The sequence below is a fragment of the Narcine bancroftii genome, chromosome 2, assembly GCF_036971445.1.
Source record: "Narcine bancroftii isolate sNarBan1 chromosome 2, sNarBan1.hap1, whole genome shotgun sequence".
NCBI classification, from domain to species: Eukaryota; Metazoa; Chordata; class Chondrichthyes; order Torpediniformes; family Narcinidae; genus Narcine; species Narcine bancroftii.
Window position 1 is genome coordinate 10029240 of NC_091470.1, and position 21881 is coordinate 10051120.

Genomic DNA, 21881 nt, shown 5'->3' on the forward strand with positions numbered 1-21881 from the left:
ACTGTCAGCTTAACGGCCAAGTTTTGTCATCCACTCGATCGCGGTCCAGACACTGATCCACCTCACCGACATACAAGGGTTGGTGTATCTCACTGCAAACAGCCTCTCCATCCCAGAAACATCCCTCACCCATTGCCATTTGCTTCCTGTCACCGAACCACGTGACCCTCTCAACTCCCATGGTCCTTTGGCCCTGTCAAAATCTCCTTAAATTATAAGACCATTAGACATAGGAATAGAAATAGGCCATTCAGCCCATCGAGTCTACCCTACCATTCTATCATGAGCTGACCCATTTCCCCATTCAGCCCCACTGCCCGGCCTTCTCCCCATAACCTTTGATGCCCTGGCTAATCAAGGGCCTGTCAATCTCTTCCTTAAATACACCCAATAACCCGGTCTCCATAACTGCCTGTGGCAACAAATCCCACACATTCACCGCTGTCTGGCTGAAGAAATTCCTCTGATCTAAGCGGATGTCATCAAATAACATCGTTCAGCCGCTCACTTCCCCCTGACACAATGATTCAAACGTAGCCTTCCAATAATCATCCTTCATTAACTGATTCCAATAAGCTGTCACCACTGATGGTCCCTTGGTCACAGATGAAAGTCACACTGACTGCAGTACCTCTGTCCACAGCACAGAATCTGACTTACAAAGTTCAGTCACGACTCCAACCACTCCAAGAGAACACAAATCCGATCAGTATCACAGGCCGTTGAACCAGGGCTGGCTCTTCGAAACACCTTTTCCTGTGATGGATGGCAGAGCCAGGGCTTTTCTCTCTGGAGGATTAGGGGAAACTTAGAGAAGTCTGCAAGATCATAGGCACCACAGATAGGGTGGACGGCCAGCGCCTGTTTCCTGGGTTGGGGGGGGACACAGTAGCAAATACCAGAGGATGTCTGTTTCAGGTGAAGGGAAGGAAGTTTAGGGGAGACGTCAGGGCTGGGGGTGGAGGCTGGTACAATAGGGACATTTAAAAGACTGAGACAGGCACATGGATGGAAGAGGAATAGAGGGTTATAGGGGTGAGGGAAGGAAGGGTTAGGTTTATAGAGGTCGGCACAACATCATGGGTCAAAGGGCCTGTGCTATGGTGGTATGTTCCATGATCTACAGTCCACACTCCTCCCTTCTCCTCCCGAGATGGAGATCCAGCACTCCATCTTGTTCCACAGGAGCTTCCTGACTCTTCTGCCTCAAATCTCCCGATGATTCCCCCTCGCTCCTCGTCCTCCAATCACCAAGTCTCCAGCCCCTGGAAGCATCCTCCACCCAATCCCCGATACTGCCCACCAGCCCCTCTACAGGCCAAGACAATGGGTGAGGCCAAATTCGGAGAATTGTGTGCAATTTTGGTCCCCGAACGACAGGAAAGAGGGCAGAGACGATTTACTAGGATGTTGCCTGGACTTCAGGAACTGAGTTACAGGCTCAACAGGTTAGGTCTTTATTCCCTGGAGCGGAGAAGAATGAGGGGAGATTTGATGGAGGTGTTTAAAATTATGAGGGGGAGAGACAGAGTAAATGTGGATGGGCTTTTTCCACTGAGGGTAGGTGAGATACAAACCAGAGGACATAGGATAAGGGTGAAAGGGGAACATGAGGGGGAACAACTTCACACAGAGAGTGGTGGGTTATGGAATGAGCTACCAGCTGGGGTGGTGAATGTGGGCTCAATTTAACTAAAGAATTTGGACAGGTATGTGGATGGGAAGGGTAAGGAAGGATATGGACTGAGTGCAGGTTAGTGTGACTATGGAGAATAATGGTTTGGCACAGACTAGAAGGGCAGAAGGGCCTGCTGTAATCTATGGTTCTAAGCCCACACTCTGGCCAACCGGCCTCTGCTGCACCCTAACCCAGGACAGGGCTGGTGGGAGAGATGGGATCTCCATGGTAAGACTGGGTGAAGACGCGCTCCCCCCTCCCCCCCCCCACTCTCGGTGTCTATGGACACTTTCGAGAGCAGGCTTGTGGGATTCTCGGCAAGGCTTCCCATCTCTGTCTCGGTCTGTATCTACGTCTCCATCTGGAAAAGCTGGATCCCATTAGGCCACATCCACATGATTCATGTCATGAATTACAGTCAAGAATGTAACAATAAATTTGCTTATTAAAACATATTTTGGAGAGCAGTGGGGAGAATGTTGTGATCGTTACACACCACGCCAGCAAGGAGCCATCAATCGTGCTCCCGTCAGCTCCATGAACACATTGGCCTCCTGCCGGATCAACCATGGGCCTCCAGGGGAAGGAAGGTGGCACGGTGCTGGGGTCAGCCCATTCCTTGGCCTCACTCCACAGCCAGGATGCCCCTCTCGCTCTGATGGAACGCCAACGCTCAGTCCCAGGATCCAGGAGGTCACCGTAAATCAGAAAAGAGCTCAAACTCGCAGCCCGCAGGCTCCCAGGGCAAGGTGGGAATTGTGCTGTTCTACCCCTCCCCACCCCAGGGTGCTGACTCTCACCAGAGAGGTGACTGTCCCCACCCCAGGGTGCTGATCCTCACCAGGAAGGTGACTGTCCCCACCTCAGGGTGCTGACCCTAACCAGGGAAGTTGACTGTACCCAGCCCAGGATGCTGACCCTCACAGGTGCTGAACCACAGCAGGGAAGGTGCTTCTCCCCACCCCAAGGTCCTGACTCTCAGCGGAGTATTCGCTCGTCCCCACCCCAGGGTACTGAACCACAGTGGGGGAAGGGCCCACTGAGATGGGATGGGTGGGACACCACCACTCCACAAGGTTCCCCGGTGCAGGAAACCATGACCACACCATACCCATCCCCACTGTCACAGGGACCCCATCGGGGTCACCATACCATGCCCGTCCCTTCAGTCGCAGTGACCCTATCAGGGTCACCACACCATGCCCATCTCTTCTGTTGCAGGGACACCATCGGGGTCACCACACCGTGCCTGTTCCCTCACCATAAATGAGAACCACACTCTGAGGGACAGTTTTCCAGGTGAGATTTTATTGCCGGAGAATCACAGGCAGTTCGGACAGATGGACAGACAGTTACCGCACCTTCAGAAGATGTCCTGGATCTCATGTACCAGCGAATCCACAGATGGGAGGGGGAAGGGGAGGGAATGACGGTGGGGAAGTGGGGTCATGTAGGTGGAAGGGAGACTGAGTGTAGAGGTTTGTGGGGTATGAGGAGTGGGTGGGGGTCAGGTGTGGGGCTGGATGGGTGGGTGTGGGCTTGTAGGGCTGGATGGGTGGTGTGGCGTGATTAAGTGGGTGGGGGTGTGTGTGGGCGGGTAAGTGGGGCTGGGTGTGGGTGTGAGTAGGTGGGTGAGTGTGGATGGGTGTGTGTGGGGTGGGTGTGGTTGGGCAGCTGTGGGTGTGAGTGGGTATGTGGAGGTGGGTGGATGTGAGTGGAGGGTGGGTGGGTGTGGGTGTTAGTGGGTGTGGGTGGCTTTGAGTGGGTGGGTTTGTGTGGGGTGGATGTGGTTGGGCAGCTGTGGGGGTGAGTGGGTATGTGGGGAGTGGGTGGATTTAAGTGGGTGTAGGTGGGGGTGAGTGGAGCGTGGGTGGGGGTGGGTGTGGGTGGGTGTGAGTGGGTGGTGTGTGGGGCTTGAGCGGATGTATGGAGCTGGGTGTGGGCATAAATGGGTGGGTGTGTGGGGCTGGGTGGGTGTGGAGGTCAGGTGGGAGGGGGCCCGTGGGTGTAGCGCAGCATGGGGTGCAGGGAGTGGGCAAAGTTGTTGGCCAGGGCACAACAGTGATGCATGTGTGAGGGGGGCATGAGGGAGGCGAGGAGGAGGAGGAGGGTGAAGACGAGGTGGAGGGGAATGGCCACACGCAGGACCCGGCGCAGGAGGGTGTACACCCCTGACTTCGCTCGCCCCCTCGGCACCTCATCATCCCTGCCAAGACCAGATGGAGGGAGGGTCAGACCCAACACTTCCTCTCCAGACCAGTCCCCGAGACCCATCCCCCCTCCCCTTCCCCCACCTTCCGCCAGACCCTCTCATCTCTCCCTCCCCCACACACACCTTCTCCCCTGGGTGTGGGGTGGATGATCTCAGACCGAACCATCCCTTCCCCTCATCCTACCAACTCTTACCAGTGATAGTCCATCTGTCTCCCACCCCGACTCTGTCCAGCCTCCCCACTGCCTCCTAAAGCCCCCCTCCCCCACCCTGACCCCCACACCTCGACAATCTCACCTGACCACTGCAACAGTTGCTGCTCTGATCACTCGGCCCCGTCCCGCTCCCTGAAACAAACCCGTCAGCATTGAGTCACAAGAATGGAGCTGCCCACCCCCTCCCCGACCTCATCCCCCAACCCACTCCCCGACCTCATCCCCCCACCCCCTCCCCGACATCCCCCCACCCCCTCCCCGACCTCATCCCCCCACCCCCTCCCCGACCTCAACCCCCAACCCCCTCCCCGACCTCAACCCCCAACCCCCTCCCCGACCTCATCCCCCACCCCCCTCCCCGATCTCATCCCCAAACCCCCTTCCTGACATCCCCCCACCCCCTCCCCGACATCCCCCCACCCCCTCCCCGACCTCAACCCCCCACCCCCTCCCCGACCTCATCCCCCAACCCCCTCCCCGACCTCATCCCCCCCACCCCCTCCCCGACCTCATCCCCCCCACCCCCTCCCCGACCTCATCCCCCACCCCCTCCCCGACCTCATCCCCCACCCCCTCCCCGACCTCATCCCCCCACCCCCTCCCCGACCTCATCCCCCACCCCCTCCCCGACCTCATCCCCCCACCCCCTCCCCTACCTCATCCCCCCACCCCCTCCCCGACCTCATCCCCCCACCCCCACCTCGACCTCATCCCCCCACCCCCTCCTCGACCTCATCCCCCAACCCCCTCCCCGACCTCAACCCCCAACCCCCTCCCCGACCTCAACCCCCAACCCCCTCCCCGACCTCAACCCCCAACCCCCTCCCCGACCTCATACCCCAACCCCCTCCCCGACCTCATCCCCAAACCCCCTCCCCGACCTCAACCCCCAAGCCCCTCCCTGACCTCAACCCCCAAGCCCCTCCCCGACCTCAACCCCCCTCCCCGACCTCAACCCCCAACCCCCTCCCTGACCTCAACCCCCAAGCCCCTCCCCGACCTCAACCCCCTCCCCGACCTCAATCCCCAACCCCCTCCCTGACCTCAACCCCCCAACCCCCTCCCTTACCTCAACCCCCAACCCCCTCCCCAACCCCTCTCTGACCCATGCCTGACCTGGACTCTCAAACCTCTCCCCAACCACTCTCAAACCCCTCCCCGCCCCAACCCCTTAAAACCCCTCCCTGCCCCAACCCCCAACCCCTCTCAAACCCCTCCCCTCCCCAACCCCTCCCTGACCTGGACACAAGCCCCTCACCAACCTGGACCTACAACCCACTCCCCGACAGACCCCCAGCCCCCTCCCCGACCTCTCCCTGACCCCTCCCTGATCTGGACCCCCAACCCCTTCCATGACCCTCCCAGACCTGAACCACCCATCCTCCTCCCTGACCCAACTCCCAACCCCTTCCTGACCTGGAGCCCCAACCCATTCCATAAGCCTCCCCGACCTGGACCCCCAACCTCCGACCCCTCCCCGACCCAGACCCCATCCCTGAACCGCTGATCCCAATCCCGTACCCTTAACTCCGGACCTCGGCCTGGTGGGACACTCACCATGGGGAGCTGAGTCAGAGCGCTGGGATCCACCGAACGGTCCAAGTCTTTGGGGCACTCAACGGAGCCCCCCTCCTGAGGGTGAGGGCAAGGGAGCAGATGAGCTATCATAGACCCCTGGAGATGCTCCACCAAGACCCCCCACAAGTATCAGGATGATGGTGGACCACAAAGAGCAAGGGTGGGAGTCCTCATCAAAACGGACCCTTTGGCCCAACCCACCCTGCTAGCCCAGTGGATCACCAGATCCAGCCTCATTCAGCCCACATTCCCTGAGCCTTCCCTGTCCATGGAGGTGTCTCATCAACCCCTCCCCTCCCCCAAGCAACTCACTCCACACACCTACCCCTCCATGCGAAGGAGGAACCCCTCAAGGCACCTCCCATGTCAACCCAATACCCTTGGGTGTCACCCCTCTCCCCCTCAAACTCTCCCCCCACCCTGCTCTCCCTCCCTCCATACACCCCTTTCCCCATCTCCCGCACCCCGTGTCCTCCCAACCCCTCTCCCACACCCAACCCCCTCTCCACACACCCCTTTCCCAAGCCCCTCTCTCCTTCACCCCCTTCCCTCCTCCCACCCCCTCCCCATCCCTCCCCTTCTCCCTACCTCTTCTCAACCCCCTCTCCCCTCCCTTCTCCCACCCCAACCTCTCCCCCCTCCCTACCTCCTTTCCCACCCCCTCTTCCCACCCCCCTTTCCAAACCCCCTTCCCACCCACCCCTCCACCCCCCCTCTCCCACAGCCCCTCCCTCCATCTCCCACCCACTCACCAGCCTCTCTACAATGATGCGCAGGTCCCCAGCCACGTCCTGCAGCAAGGTGCGGAGTTTGGTCCCGATGGCACCGATCTCCTCCATGAGGCTGTTTGCCTGCGGTGCCCAGCCTCTCGCCGCCAGCTGCCTGCACACCCTCTCCAGGTCATTAACCTGGGACTGTCTCATCAACATCTCCACCTCCAATCCCTGCAGCAGGTACCAGGCACACGTGACAGGGTCACGGGGGGGCGGGGGGGGGTGGTGGATGGGGAAAGGGGGGGTGGTGGATGGGGAAAGGGGGGGTGAAGAGTGAGGGAGCAAAGAGAGGAGGGGCATAGGGGTGTGGAGGGAAAAGTGGGGCGAGGAGGGGAAAGTGGGGTGAGAGGAGAAGAGGGCGAGGTGAGGGGGCAAGGAAAGGGGGAGAGGAAGGTGGACGAGGAGGGCAAGGAGGGAAGTGTGAGGGGGACGAGGAGAGAGGGCGAGGAGGGAGGCCGAGGAGGGGGGTGAGGAGGGGGGCCAGGAGGAGGGAAACAGGTAAATGCAGACATGTGGAATTACAACATTGTGGCCATTGGTGAAATTTGGTTGCAGGAGGGGAAGGACTGTCAGCTCAATGTTTCAGTCTTCCATAGCTTTAGACGTGATAGAATGGGGGTGAGGGGGTGGGTGGGAGGGAACGAAAGGAGGAGTAGCATTGCTCATCAGGGGAAGTATCACAGCTGTGCTCAGGCAGGACAGACCAGAGGGCTATTCAGGCTATATGGGTGAAGCTGAGGAACAGGAAAGGTATCACCAACTCATGTAATATAGACTGCTCAATAGTCAGCGAGAATTCGAAGAGATGGCTGACAGATGCAGGAAACAGAAGGTTGTGATAGGAACGGTTTTAACTTTCCACATATTGAATGGGGCTCCCATCCTGTAAAAGGGCTGGACGGCTTGGAGTTTGTCAAATATCTTCAAGAAAATTTTCTAAGTCAATATATAGAGGTACTAACTAGAGAGAGTGCAATACTGGATCCCTTATGAGGGAATGAGGCAGGACAGGTGACTGTATTATGTGTCGGGAACATTTTGGGACCAGTGATCGTAATGCCATTAGTTTCAAGTTAGTTATGGAGAAGGATGGGTCTGGGCCTAAGGGTTAAATTCGAAATTGGAGAAAGGCCAATTTTGAGGAAATGAGAAAGGATCTAAAATGCGTGGATTGAGATAAATTGTTTTCGGGCAGGGACATGTGAAGTAAGTGCGGGATCTTCAAAGGGGAAATTTTGAGAGTACAGAGCTTGTATGTTCCAGTCAGGATTAAAGGCAAGGTTCGCAGACACAGGGAAACTTGTTTTGAGAGATACTGGGGATCTGGTTTGGAACAAGAGAGAGGTGTATAACAGGTAGAGGCACATGGAGTAAATGAGGTACTTGAGGAGCATTACAAAATGCAAGAAAAACCTCAAAAGAGATGAGGGAAATCTTAAATGTTATTTTTCATCAGTATTCACTCAGAAAACAGGCGCAGAGTCATGGGAAGTAAGGAAAACAAACAGTGGGGTCATGGAACCTACACAGATTAAAGCAAAGAAGGGTCGATAAATCCCCAGGGTCTGGCATGATATTCCCTCCGACCTTGAGGGAAGCTAGTGTAGAAATTGCAGGGGCTCTGACAGAAATATTCAAAATGTCCTTGGCCACGGGTGAGGTGACGGAGGATTGGAGGGTAACTCACATTGTTCTGCTCCAAAAACAACCCTGGAATTATAGGCCAGTGAGCCTGACATCAGTAGCAGGTAAATTATTGGGAGGTGTTCTACGAGATTGGATGTATTTGGATACTCAGGGACTGATTAGGGATAATCAACGTGGTTGTGTGCGTGGTAGGTCACATTTAACCAATCTTGTAGAGTTTTTTGAGGAGGTTACCAGGAAAGTTGATGAAGAAAAGGCTGTGGATGTTGTCTACTTGGATTTTAGTAAGACCTTAGACAAGGTACCACATGGGAGGTTAGTCAGGTTCAGATGCTCGGTATTAATGGGGAAGTAGTGAACTGGATTCGACAATGGCTGGACGGGAGAAGCCAGAGAGTGGTGGTGGATGATGCTTCTCAGACTGGAGGCCTGTGACTAGTGGTGTGGCCCAAGGGTTCGGTGCTGAGACCATTGTTGTTTGTCGTCTATATCAATGATCTGGATGATAATGTGGTCAATTGGATCAGCAAATTTGCAGATGGCACTAAGATTGGAGGCGTCTTGGACAGTGAGGAAGGTTTTCAAAGCTTGCAGAAGGATCTGAACCAGCTGGAAAAATGGGCTGAAAAATGGAATTTAATGCAGACGTGTGAGGTGTTGCATTTTGGAAGAACAAACCAAGAAAGGACACACACATGGTCGGGCACTGAACAGAGGGATGTGGGAATACAGATACATAGTTCCCTGAAAGTGGCGTCACAGGTGGACAGGGTTGTAAAGAGAACTTTTGGTACATTGGCCTTCATAAATTAAAGAATTGAGTATAGGATGTTATGTTAAAGTTGTACAAGAACATTGGTGAGGCCAAATTTGGAGAATTGTGTGCAGTTTTGGTCACCTAACTACAGGAAATATCAATAAGATAGAAATAATGCAGAGAAGATTTACTGGGACTTCAGGAACTGAATTACAGGGAAAGGTTAAACAGATGAGGACTTTATTCCCTGGACCGTAGAAGAATGAGGGGAGATTTGATAGAGGTATTTAAAATTATGAGGGTAAATGTAGGTCGGCTTTTTCCACTGAGGGTAGGTGAGATACAAATCAGGGGACATGGGTTAAGGGTGAAAGGGGAATAATTTGGGGGAACATAAGGAGGAACTTCTTCACACAGAGAGTGGTGGGAGTGTGGAACGAGTTGCCAGGTGAAGTGGTGAATGTGGGCTCAATTTTAACATTTAAGAAGAATTTGGACAAAAATGTAGATAGGAGGGGTATGGAAGGCTATGGACTGAGTGCAGGTCAGTGGGACAAGGGAGATCAATGGTTCAGCACTGAAGGGCCAAAGGGGCCTGTTTCTGTGCTGTAATGTTCTATGATTTTATGAGAGAGAGCGGGGAAGTGGATGGGTTGGGACTGATTCAGGGAGTGTATGACAGCAGAGGAGTGGTGCGAGGGAGGAAGGTGAAGGAGAGGAGGGGAGGGCCGGGTGGTAATGTTGGGGATGGGACAGCAGTCCTGGGGCGGGGTACCCACCTACCTTCAGCTCATTGCGATGCTGGATCAGGGCCTGAACCCCAATGTCAGGGTCTGTGAGGCTGACCGTTCCCATCCCATGTCGCCTCGCACAGTTGGCTAGCCACATGTGCAGAGCGCCAGTGGTGTGATGGAAATCCTGTGGTGGGGAGAGGGGGGGAGACAAGCAGAGATGGAGAAGCCATGTCTGAACCAGGCAGTCACCCTGGGGTCTGAGCCGCACACCTTGCTGATGCCAACATCAGCCTGCCAGCAGCGGAGGAGGTGGTGGGGCAAGGGTGTTAGGGACAAGGGAGAGGGGTGGGGAAAGTTAGGGATGGGGGAGTGAGGAGACGGGGGAGCAAGGGGTGGGGGAGAGAGGGATGGGGGAGCGAGCCTGCCCTTTCAGTGAGTATCATGGCTGACCATGGACTGACTCCAACCTCCTCGACTGCTCCACATCACATTAACTTCCTGACTGCAAAAATCTGTCTTAAATACATTTAAAGAGAAGTCGTCTTCCCTGGGAAGACTCCACAGGTTCAGTCCTCTCTGGGAGAAACACTTCGTCCTCGGTCCCATCGTGATCAGAACTGAACGCATGAATCCCCTCTCATTGTTCTCAATCCCAGCCTCACCCTCTCATCTCTGCATCCCCTCCCAGATGGTCCCAGTGTGGCCCCTTGAGAGATCTCAAAACTCAGAAGGGGCACCCTTCAGCCCTCCATAGCCATGGTGGTACTAACCCATTTGGGTGTGGCCTCCCCTTCAGCCAGGACAGGCTCTGCATTCCCCATTGGGCAGTGAGCTCACAACAAACAACCCCCCCCCCCATGTGTGGGGGGTCAAGGAATTATGACTGTTGGCCCTCACCTCAGCTTCAGTTGGACACTGCCTCAATCCCCCCCACTCTGAGGAAACAATCTCTCCCTCCCACCCCCAGGGAAGCCCCACTGCTGCCCTCATCCTGCAGGCTGGGCCCAGAGCCCTTGTCAGGCCTGTGACCATGGGGCAGTACTGAGCGGAGGATGGAAGGGGGACCCTTCACTCAACCCAGGCACAGCGGAGCACCAGGTAGTGTCTCTGCCTCACTGCACCAGTGGCCAAGGTCTGATCCCCACCTCCAGCGCTGTTTGTGTGAAGTTTTCCCGCTCTCCCCATGACTGCGTGTATCACATGTATAGGGTCAGGGTTCAAAGACCGAACTTAAACTGGGTGAGGATACAGACAATGGGTCCGGTACCTGGGATAGGGTTCAGAGGTCAGCAGAATTGGTTATCTGGATTAGAGTTCAGAGGTTAGGGTTCGAAGGACAGTGGGCCTGGTACCTGGGACAGGGTTCAGAGTGTGGAGATCAATGGGCCCAGTTACTTGGGTTAGGGGTCACGGAGCGGAAGTCAGTGAGCCCTGGGTTACCTGGCTGTGCATGAGTGCGGTGTGCAGGGCTGCCCAGCTGTCCTGCAGACCCTGCGATGTCCGGCTCCAGTTACAGTTGACTTGGTGCAGCTTGGTCTCAAGTGCCTGAGCATCAGCGCTGTCCTCCTGCCAGCAGTCACGGCTGCTGAGGTTGGCCGCCTCCAACACGGCCTTGTTCTTGTCCAGCTCCTTCTGCAGGTCCTGGGGACAGGAAGCAGTGGAAAGACCCCTCATTCCCCAAACAACCTTGCAAGGGGGGCAGAGGCCCTCCAGCCCCCTCACCCCTCACCCCTCACAGGGAACTCCAGCCCCCTCACTCCTCACGGGGAACCCCAGCCCCCTCACTGTTCCCTGGAACTGAGGGAACTCTGCACGTCCTGGCAGTAATGCTTTCCCTCAATGTCTTTAGACCACTGGACTAGAGGCAGACAGGAGTGGGACAAAGCAATGGGAGTAGGATGGGGCTATGGTTTCGGGAGCTGGGGAGTGGTTTACAGGCAATCCAGGCAGGAGGTGGGGGGGGGGCCTGGTTACAAGTGGATTGGGAGGGTTGGTTTACAGGTGAACCAGGGACAGGCAGAAGGTGGGGAGGTGGGATGAGACCATGGGGGTGGATGGGACAGGGTGGGTAGACTGGCCGTGGGGTTGGACGGGATGTGGTAGGTGGACTGGCCATGGGGGTGGACAGAATGGGGCGGGTGGACTGGCCATAGGGGTGGGTGGGACGAGGAGGGTGGATTGGCCATGGGGGTGGACAGGCCGTGGGGTGAACGGTATGGGACGGGTGAGTGGTGAGAGGTGGGACAGGCTCTCCCCAGGTAAGGGGCTGGAGGATGATATTGCTTACCCCAAGCATGCGCATCCTGTCCTGGATGGCGGTGAGGCTGGTTGGAGGCTCCGCGCTCTGGGCCCTCTGTACTGTGGGCTGTACGCGGCCCAGCCAGTCGGACACGTGGACCAGGTCGGCGTTCAGCTGTTGCCGCTGCTGCAGCTTCTGCTTGTCGCCAAGCTCCTGGATCAGGGCCTGGGCCTGCAGCAGGTCCCAGCGCAGCATCCCTGCACACAAGGAGAGGTCAGTGACTCTGCACCTACAGCCCCCACCCAGCATCTACAGACCCCACCCAGCACCAATGCAGCACACAAAGCCTGACCCTCTGCCAAGCCCGACCCTACCCTGACCTTCACCTGCTGTGACCTCCTCCGGAACCTCTGCCACTACGAGCGCTGGACCCTGAGGTAGCTCTTCACTCAGTTCTCCCGGCGTTCGCCTCACCTCGGTGCTTCCAGAACATTCTGAAAGGAGTTTGGCCTGGAGAGGTCAGGCAGAATGAGATACAATCCCAGGAATTATCACTCTGTATATCAGTTAAACAATGTCCCATCTCACACACCCGGGGTCAACACAGAGTGAAGGTCCCTCCCCACCGTCCCATTACACACTCCCAGGGTCAGACACAGAGTGAAGCTCCCTCCACATTGTCCCATCACACAGTCCCGGTGTCAGACAGAGTGAAGCTCCCTCCCCACCATCCCATTACACACACCCAGGGTCAGACAGAGTGAAGCTCCCTCCCCAGCGTCCCATTACACACTTCTGAGGTCAGTCACAGAGTGAAGCTCCCTCCGCACCGTCCCATCACACACTCCTGGGGTCAGACACAGAGTGAAGCTCCCTCCTCACCGTTCCATCACACACTCCCAGGGTAAGACACAGAGGGAAGCTCCCTCCACAATGTCCCATCACTCCAAGGTACATGCCACTCACCCTCATGCCTGCCCCACTCTGGTTCCCCTTTGTCCTCACTGACCACCCCTCATCACTCCCCATGCCAGCAGCCCCTTGTGGAGGGTGCAATCCCTGTGATGAGCCCCATTCCAGCCTTACATAGCCTTGTCGGTGCAGCAGGGGTGAGGCTGCCCCTGTCTCCAGCTGGTGCCTGCTGCTGGGCTCCCTGCTCCCGTTCAGCTCCAGGGCAGAGATTGGGTGCTGGTCCCTGGGCTCCTGGGGCGGTGTTCCTGCAAGGACAAAAGTAGTGGGGATCAGGGGCAGAGGGTGGCAGCCGGGAGAAGGACGATGGGGAAGGAGCCTCTGAGAGGCAAAGGTCCACATATACCCCACTGCCCCAGCATCAGAGCCACCGCTGCCCCAATCCCAACCCCTCCCAATGGACCACTCCCCCAGAAAAGCCCAGTCAGAGGGGAGGGTCACCCCCAGTGGTTTGGTCATCCCACTGAACAGACCTGGGCCACTTATTGGAGATCTTCTCTGAGGGGACATCACTGGCGGGAAGTGAAGAATGGCCTCTCTCACTGGGATACGTCTCTCCCTTGTGAATAAGATTGGCCGCCTCCCTGCTGGGGTTCCAGATTGTGATACAATCCCAGGAATTATCACTCTGTATATCAGAGCAGTGGCTGGGTCTCAGATTGTGTGCGAGGGACAGGAACCATCCCCCCGGTGGGTGGGAGAGACATTGGTTGTGGGTCAGGAGCATGAGGGTGGTTGCTTGAGGAAGTGGGGGTAGGGGTGGGGTGGAATTTGGCTGAGCAATGATGTGTGAAGGAGAGTAGGTGATGGACCGAGAGCTGAGAAATGGGATTGGGTGATGGCCAGGACAACCAGGTTGGGCCAAAATGCCTGTGTCTGTGATATACCATGTCCTCAGGGTGTGGCATCCATCGTCGGGATGGTGGGATCTGCGTGTGAAGGGACTAAAGAAATCCTGTAACATCATTGTTCGGGATCAGCTGGTGCACTTGAAGGTTGTGTGCTTAGCCCACTGCTCCACTCTCTCCACCCACAACTGTGTGGCCAGGCACAATTCCAATGCTATCTACAAGTTTCCAGATGACACTACAGTTGTTGGCAGAATCACAAACGGCAATAAGGAGGCGTACAGGAGGGAGAGAGATCAGCTCGTTGAATGGTGTAATAATAACCTTGCTCTCAACGACTTCAGGAGAAAGTCAGGGGAACACGACCCAGTCCTCATCAAGGGCTCAGAAGTGGAGAGGGTCAAGAACTTCAAATTCCTGAGAGTCAATGGTTGGCGTAGCAGTTAGCACAATGCTGTTACAGCGCCAGGGACCGGGACCAGGGTTCAAATCCTGGGCTGTCTGTAAGGAGTTTGAACGTTCTCCCCATGTCTGTGTGGGTTTTCCCCAGGGGCTCCAGTTTCCTCCCACAGTTCGAAACGTACTGGGGATGTAGGTTAATTGGGTGTAAAGTGGGCAGCACAGACTCGTGGGCTGAAATGGCCTATTACTGTCCTGTATGTCTAAATTTTTTTAAATTTAAAAAACATCTCTGAAAATCTTTCCTGGGGCCTCCATGTTGGTGCAATCATGAAGAAGGCTTGCCAACGACTATTTTTCACAAGGAGTTTATGGAGATTTGTACATCACCGAAGACATGCAAATTTCTCCAGGACAATCTGACCAGTCACTGGCTGGTATGGAGGTGCCAATGCACAGACAGGAACAGGCTACGGAGAGTTGTGAACTCGGCCAGCGCCATCACGGGCACCAGACTTCACTCCATCGAGCACGTCTACAAGAGGGAGTGTCTAAAAAAGCAGCCTCTATCCTCAAGGACCCTCACCATCCAGGCCATGCCCTCGTCTCGTCAGGAAAGAGGTACAGGAACCTGAAGACGAGCACAGGGACAGCTTCTTCCGCTCCGCCATCAGGTTCCTGAACAGACCATGACCACAGACACCACCTCACTTTGTCTCTTTTTTGACACTAATTTTTGTTTTAAATCCTGTATTTACCGAATTGTAATTTTATTTTTTAAAATATTTTAATTAATTTGATAGAAATATTATGAATATATTGTTTAGTTATTCATTATGTAGCTTTTATATAATGCAGCGCAGAATCTGGGCAGCAGCGATTCTACGTTGTCTTTTATAATTAGTGAAGAATCCTGAGTGGTAATTTGTACAATTTTACCCCTGTGTTACACAACACTGCCGACACAGAACAACACGCTCCGTCACATGGCCACAAACCTGATTCTGGACCTGAGTGGGGTCAGTGAGAGATCGGCTGCTAATAAGGTCCATGTCGCCACAGACGTCAATGCAGCATGAGCAACTGGTGCATGTACACAACTCGGCCACTGGGGTGGGTTGGGTGGAGAGACACAGGTGCCACGTCCCAGGGTAGGTGGGGAGCGGGAGACTCGTTCACCTCCTGCCTGTGGACTGCCACAGGGTGCTCTCCTCAGCCTTCTCTGTGATACCTACACCTGCAAAGGCAGAAGGAAGAGGAGGGGATGGGCACGGAGAGGCAGAGCTGGCAGCAGGAAGACCCTAATGCCAGCAAGAGGTCAGTCGTGCACCAATGGGTACTGGGGGAGGAGGGAGAGGCATCACAGGTCATGCATGGTCTAGAGGGAGTAAAGGGATCCAGTGGTTTGGGCCTGAGCCCCTTATCAGGGTAAACGTGGAAACAGGCACAGAAGGTACCTAACCCTAACCCTAACCCTAATGTGCGGTGAAATGGTGTGGGAAGGAGAGGAAGAAGGGGGAGGAGATGAGGGAAGGGTGGGAGGAGATGAGAAAGGGGTATGTGGAGGAGGGGGAGGGGGTGGAGGAGAGGAGAGATGAAGGGGTACGTGGAGGAGGAGGTGGAGGAACAACATCCACCATGTCTGCCTTATCCAGCCTGTGTAAAAATCATATGATGCTGGAGAGACTTAACAGGTCAAACCAGGTCCTTTATGTAGCAAAGGCCGACCTTTCTGGCTTGAGCCCTTCATGATTTATTTATCCAGCTGGTCACTTCTTCAAAGAATTCCAATAGGTTTGTCAAGCAACATTTTCCCTTAAGGAACCCATACTGGCTGTGGTTTATCCTGTCATGTGCCTCCCAGCACTCCGTAATCTCATCCTTTACCATTGACTCCAACATCTTCCCAACCACTGACATCAGGCGAACCAGTCAAGAATTTTCTTTCTGCTGCCTCCCTCCCTTCTTGACCAGTGAGTGACATTTGGGATTTTCTGGTCCACCGGGACCAGGCCAGAATCTACTGATCCCTGAAAGATCATGATCAATGCCTCCACAATCTCTACCACTGCCTCCTTCAGGGCCCGAGGGTGCGATCCGCTGGTCCGGGAGACACATCCACCCTTACACCGTTCAGCCCTCACTTCCCTGCCCTGATGCCCTTTGACACTGACACACTGCAGTGAAAATCCTCATCGAGTTCCTCCGCCATCTCCCCGACTCCCATTAATATTTCTCTGGCCTCATTTTCTCGTGGCCCCTTATCTACTCGTTACTAATGTGTCAACCCTTCTGGTTTCCTCCTTAAGATGATTTGCTGTCGATTTTCAAACTTCATCTTGTTCCTCCCAAAGAGTTTTGTAGTTGCCTTCTGTACGTGTTCCACAGTTTCCCCGTACTCCTCCTTCCCACTCATTTCTGCTTCCTTGTTCGCCCTCTATTCTTCACGTTGGCGTAATCCCTCGTTGGCCACAGTGGTAACATTTTTCCATTCGAATATCTCCTCTTTTTTGTCTGTATTTCTCCTGCACCTTCCCCATTTCTTACAGAAACTCCACCCACTGCTGCTCTGCCCCCTTCCCATCTACTTTGGCCAATTCCTCTCTCATGCCGCTGTAATTCCCTTCACTCCACTGAAATACTGACCCATCTGACTTTAGTTTCTCCAGGTTACATCTCAAATTGAACTTTATCCTATTGTGATTACTGCCCCTCACGGTTCCTTTACTCCCAGCTCTCGAATCACCTCTGGTGCATTACACAAAACCCAGTCCAGTGCAGCCGATCCCCTCAAGGGCTCGTCAACGAGCTGTTCTTAAAAGGACTCGTAGGCTTTCTACAAATTCTCTCTCTTGAGATCCAGCCCAATCTGGTTTTCTTAATCTACTTGCATGTTAAAATCCCCCATGACGACCACAACATTGCCCTTCTGACACACCTTTTCTCTTCGCTGTGGCAATTCCACATCTCGGCCACTGTTTGGAGGTCTGTAGAGAACAGCCAACCCTCACTATTTCTTAACTCACCCACAATATGATTCTATATCTTCTGATCCAATGTCACCTCTTTCCAATGATGTAATGTTCCTTACCAACAGAGCCAGACCACCCCCTCCGCCTACCTGCCTGTCTTCGATACCCTGTGTATCGTGGGACATTCAGCTCCCAATAACATCCATCCTTTAGCCACGACTCCGTGATGGCCACAGCATACCTGCCGATGTGTAGCCGTACTACACGATCACCTCCTTTATTCCTCATGCTGCGTACATTTAAATATAAAACCTTTAGCCCTGTATTTGTTACATTGATTCTGTTCCTGTTGCATTGCAACGCGTCCCACTGGCTGCAATGTTGCCCTCTCTGCCTGCCCTTCACACAAACTCCCTACCAGCTGTCCCAACTTGTGCACCAACTTCTCTTCCTCTGCTTCGTCACTTTGATTCCCCCCCCCCCCCCAACCCCCATCAGCATCAACAAATCTCCCTGCCAGGATATTGGTTCCCCTCGAGTTCAGAGACAACCCATCCAACTTGTACAGGTCACCCCTTCCCCAGAAAAGGTTCCAGTGATCCAAGAACATGAAACGCTGCCCACTGCCCCATCTCTACAGCCAGATGTTTGTCTGCACCACCTTCCTGTTCTGCCCTTCCCTAGCTCGTGGCACTGGGACTATTCCAGAGATGACCACCTTGGAGGTCCTGCTCTTCAGCTTCTTTCCTCACTCCCTAAAATTACTTTGCAGGACTTCTTCCCCACTCCTGCTTATGTCATTGGTACTAATATGTACCACAACCTCTGGCTGCTCACCCTCTCCTTAGGAATATTCTGCACCCATTCAGAGACATCCTGGACCCAAGCACCTGGGAGGCAACACACTATCCTGGAGTTTCTTTTGCAGCCACAGAATCTCCTGTCTCTTCCGCTGACTATCGAGTCTCATGTGACTATCGCTCTACCCGTCTTCACGCTTCCCTTCGGAGTCTCAGAGATGACCATGGTGCTATTGGTCTGGCTGCTGCCTGGCACAGATACTGTAGGTCATACCTCTCAGCAGTATCCAAAGGGGTAGACTTGTTGCTGATGGGAACAGTCACAGTGTGACCATGCCCTGCCTTCTCTCTCCCCTTACCTCATTCAGTGATCGCCCATCTAGAACATCAGAACTAGGAGCAGGAGTTGGCCATCCATTGAGCCATGCTCCGCCTTAAAATGTGATCACAGCTGATCTGATGGTCGGATCATCTCCACCTGCCCTTTTCCCAGATCCCCTCATCCCCAAAAATATGTTTACTGAGGTCTTCTCTGTTACTTCGATGGGCACCTGCTCTTACCCATGACTTGCTCTGCCTCCCGGATGATCCTTAGTTCATCCAATTCCAGCTCCAGTTCCCCAGTATGATCTTCCCAGAGCCGGAGTTGGCTGCACTACCTGCAGGGATAGTCATCAGGGAACCCATCAGATCAGCTGAATTCCCTCATCTTACAGCAGGAGCGTCCCCCTGCCCCAGCTGCCACCTCCACGACCCACTCTGGATAACTATGCAAAGATCTTACCTGACCTTCCCTGTACTTGAAGCACGAAGCCTCTGCTCATTGAAGCCTCTCGAGCCAAAACCTCAACCCCCCCCACACTGTCCCTATCCCACCCAGACACAGGCTGCCCCCATAATGGCCGTTCCGCTCAGACCTCTTATCTTAACCCGGCCCCTACACTCCCTCCCCAACTCTTGTCCACTGGAAAAGGAACACCAGCACCTTTCTCACCCACATACTGCTGTCCCCAGGGTGGGGGATGTTCCTGGGGTGGGGAGAAATATCTCTGGACTGGAGTGGAGGAGGAGATGACCCCAGGGTGAGAGGGCGAGAGAGATGTCCCTGGGGTAGGGTGGGAGGGGAGATGCGATGGGGGGGGAGAGGTATGTCCCTGAGGTGCGGGGCATTTGGGAGATGTCCCAGTGGTGGGGAAGGTGATCCCAGGGTTGGGGGAGATTTCCCCAGCACAGACCTCTTCTTTCCCCGTGCAGACCCCTGCCCTGGTTACCTGACAACGAGGTGAAGAACTGGCGGTCGTGCCCAGGTTGGGACGAGGTGTCGCCCACATCCACCGTGTGGTCCCATTCCAGGGGGATGGAGTCCATACTACCCGACCTGTGCGTCCGGATGCCCTCCACCAGGGTCAGGGGTCCGAGGGCCTTGGCTCCCCTCTCCTCCGCTGCTTCCGCCGGCTCCCAGCTCAGCCGTACACCATCACACTCCTCCTGGGCTCCAAGCCCCTGGTTCACAAGCTGCAGGGAGGGGGAGGTGGTCAGTAACCCTGGACCCTGACCCACATTCCCAAAGACACTCCCCCTCATGACCTCACCCACCCACAGACCCTACACGCCGTCATTTTTCACCCCATGACCTCACCAATCCCATGACCCCACCCACAACCTGGCCTTGCACCCTGTGACCCTACCAACCCCCTTATCCCACCCATCCTGCCCTTACACCCCAAGACTTTTCACCCCATGACCCCACTCACCTTGGCCTTCCACCATGTGACCTTCCACCCCATGACCTCACACAACCCTTAACCTCACCCTCTGTGACCCACCCAAATCCAAGACCTTTCACCCATGACCTCACCACCCCTTGATCTTACACCTCCTGACCTTACAACCTGTGACCTTGACCCCACTCATGACCTTATACCCCTGTGACCCTGACCCTACCCTGTGACCTTTCATATTATGACTCTGACCCCACCCCATGACCCTGACCCCAACCTAACCCAACCTGTGACTGTACATCCCGTGACCCTGATCTTACATCCACTGACCTCATTCACCCAGTGAAAAGTCTCAGAGTGTAAGAGACGTTCAGAATTCTTGGGCTGACTTGACAGTTGACTAAGTGAGGGTCTGCACGAGTTGCCCACGCCTTGTGGATGTTGGGGTGAGGGCATCTGGACCCACAGCTGGGGCCGTCCAGCTGGAGGTGAGCAGATCCCTGCTCGGGGCTGGACAGTTGTATGCAGCCCCAAGACTCGGGGATGATGACTCCTCCCCAGCACCAGCTCCCCATGTGGAGCAAGGGGAAGAGTGAAGGGTATGCTCTTGATCTGCGGACGTGTAGAGGGCTCTCACCGGCCCCGTGGAGAGCAGGCGGAGGTGGAATCGCTCCACACGCCCAAACACCTCCTGGTAGAAGGTGTGTAGCTCCCTGAGCTCCTGCTCAACCTCGACCGTGTCCGCTGGCTCCATCCTCTCTATCAGCTGCTTCCCCAGAATACTCAGCTGTTCAATCTTCTCCCTGTGGAGGGCGATTTCCTGCTGGAACGCCTGAGGGGGGAACCAAGGCAGTGACCACACCCTGGCCTTGCACACCCCCTCCCACCACCCCACACCCCATCCCATATTCCTCTCAACCTCATCCCTCCCCCATCCCCGCCCCTCTCTCCCACCCACCCATCACCCCATTCACCCACACCCCCACTCTCATAAAACCCACCTGCCTCAAACCCTCCCTCTCTCCCACACCCATCACCTGAAACCACCCTCCACACTACCTAGAGACCCATTTCCACCACACCCCTTCCCCTCCCCCCATCTCCCCATTCTCTCCTCTCCACCACACCCCTCTGTACCTCCCCCAGCCCAAATGGCTCCAGCACAGTCCAGGGGGGATGAGTCTGGGTTTGGGCTGTGCACTCTGGGAGAGAGGAAGTAGGGACAATCTAGGGAAGGGAGGTCCAGGTTCAGTGTGAGAGGGGATGATGCACGGGGGTCCTGAGGGCAGTGCTGAGAGTTCTGTCTGCTGCATCAGTCTATCAATGCCCACCCACAGTGCGACCCTCCCCCCACCCCCATCAGTGCCACGCCTGCCTTGGAAGACCCCCCCCCACTCCGCGGTCTCAATACTCACGTTCAGCTGCCGGACCTTGTCCACCACATCGCTCTCAGAGAAGTGCTCCACGTTGGTCAGCTGCAGATCCATCTCGGTCAGCCACATCTGCAGCCCTTCCCTCGAGTTCTCAAACTCCTCCCTCTGGCCGATGAAGTGCTGTGTGGAGACCGGAAGGTGCAGACAATCATTTGATTCCATAAGCACCCCTCACTGAACCTCGGGGAACGTCGGGCATATGGGGGAAGGGGGGAAGGGGAGGGGAGGGAGGAAGGGGAGGGGAGAGAGGAAGGGGAGGGGAGGGGGAAGGGAGGGGAAGGAGAGGAGAGAAAGGGAGGGGGAAAGGGAGGGGGGGGAAGGGAAGGGGGAAAAAGGAGGGAAGGGGAGGGGAAGGGGGGAGGGGGGAATGGGAGGGTGGAAGGAGAGGGGAAGGGGAGGTGGTGGGGTGAAGGGAAGAGGGTCCGGTTACCTTGAGCTGGTGGACAATGGCAGTGATGCGGTCCTGCAGCTGTTGCAAGCGCTGGTTGCCGAGGTGAACCATGTGGCGTGTGCGGCTGCATGGGTCTGCGTCGCTGTCCTGCACCAGGCGACAGTACTGCTTGTTGATCAGCTGCAGCTGGGTGAGTCGCTCCTGCGCCTGCCACTGCAACGCCTGCCACAGCACGGCACGTTCAGGCCCAGAATACCCCTGCCCTCCCCCCCAGTACCCCACTGATTCGTCTCCCAGTCCCCCTCCCCCCCCCAGTCCCCTCCCCATAGTACCCACCCAGTCCCTTTCCCTCAGAACCCCACCTGGTCCCTTCCCCCCAGTCCCCTCCCCATAGTACCCACCCAGTCCCTTTCCCTCAGAACCCCACCTGGTCCCTTCCCCCCCAGTACCCCATCCGGTCCCTTCCCCCCAGTACCCCACCTGGTCCCTTCCCCCCAGAACCCCACCCGGTCCCT

At 55.6% G+C, this 21881-nt stretch overlaps 1 protein-coding gene across 7 annotated transcripts in view; it reads right to left on the bottom strand.

The window, feature by feature from the left end:
- Nucleotides 1–2964: 2964 nt before the first annotated feature.
- The window catches only part of LOC138753173 (nesprin-2-like), a 93584-nt gene continuing 74667 nt past the window's right edge, over nt 2965–21881 (bottom strand). For 5 of the 7 annotated variants that reach the window (XM_069915797.1, XM_069915795.1, XM_069915799.1 and 2 more), the window contains 13 exons: nt 21406–21588; nt 20958–21095; nt 20180–20374; nt 19093–19336; nt 12920–13050; nt 12220–12343; nt 11882–12090; nt 11035–11235; nt 9644–9778; nt 6436–6627; nt 5663–5737; nt 4188–4237; nt 2965–3884 (listed from right to left, as the gene is read on the bottom strand). In XM_069915797.1, coding sequence (XP_069771898.1) covers nt 3662–3884; nt 4188–4237; nt 5663–5737; nt 6436–6627; nt 9644–9778; nt 11035–11235; nt 11882–12090; nt 12220–12343; nt 12920–13050; nt 19093–19336; nt 20180–20374; nt 20958–21095; nt 21406–21588 — 2100 coding nt within the window. In that variant the 3' untranslated portion in view covers nt 2965–3661. Of the gene's footprint in view, nt 3885–4187; nt 4238–5662; nt 5738–6435; nt 6628–9643; nt 9779–11034; nt 11236–11881; nt 12091–12219; nt 12344–12919; nt 13051–19092; nt 19337–20179; nt 20375–20957; nt 21096–21405; nt 21589–21881 lie in introns of those variants that run through there. The other 2 variants (XM_069915798.1, XM_069915800.1) reach the window with 2 other exon arrangements.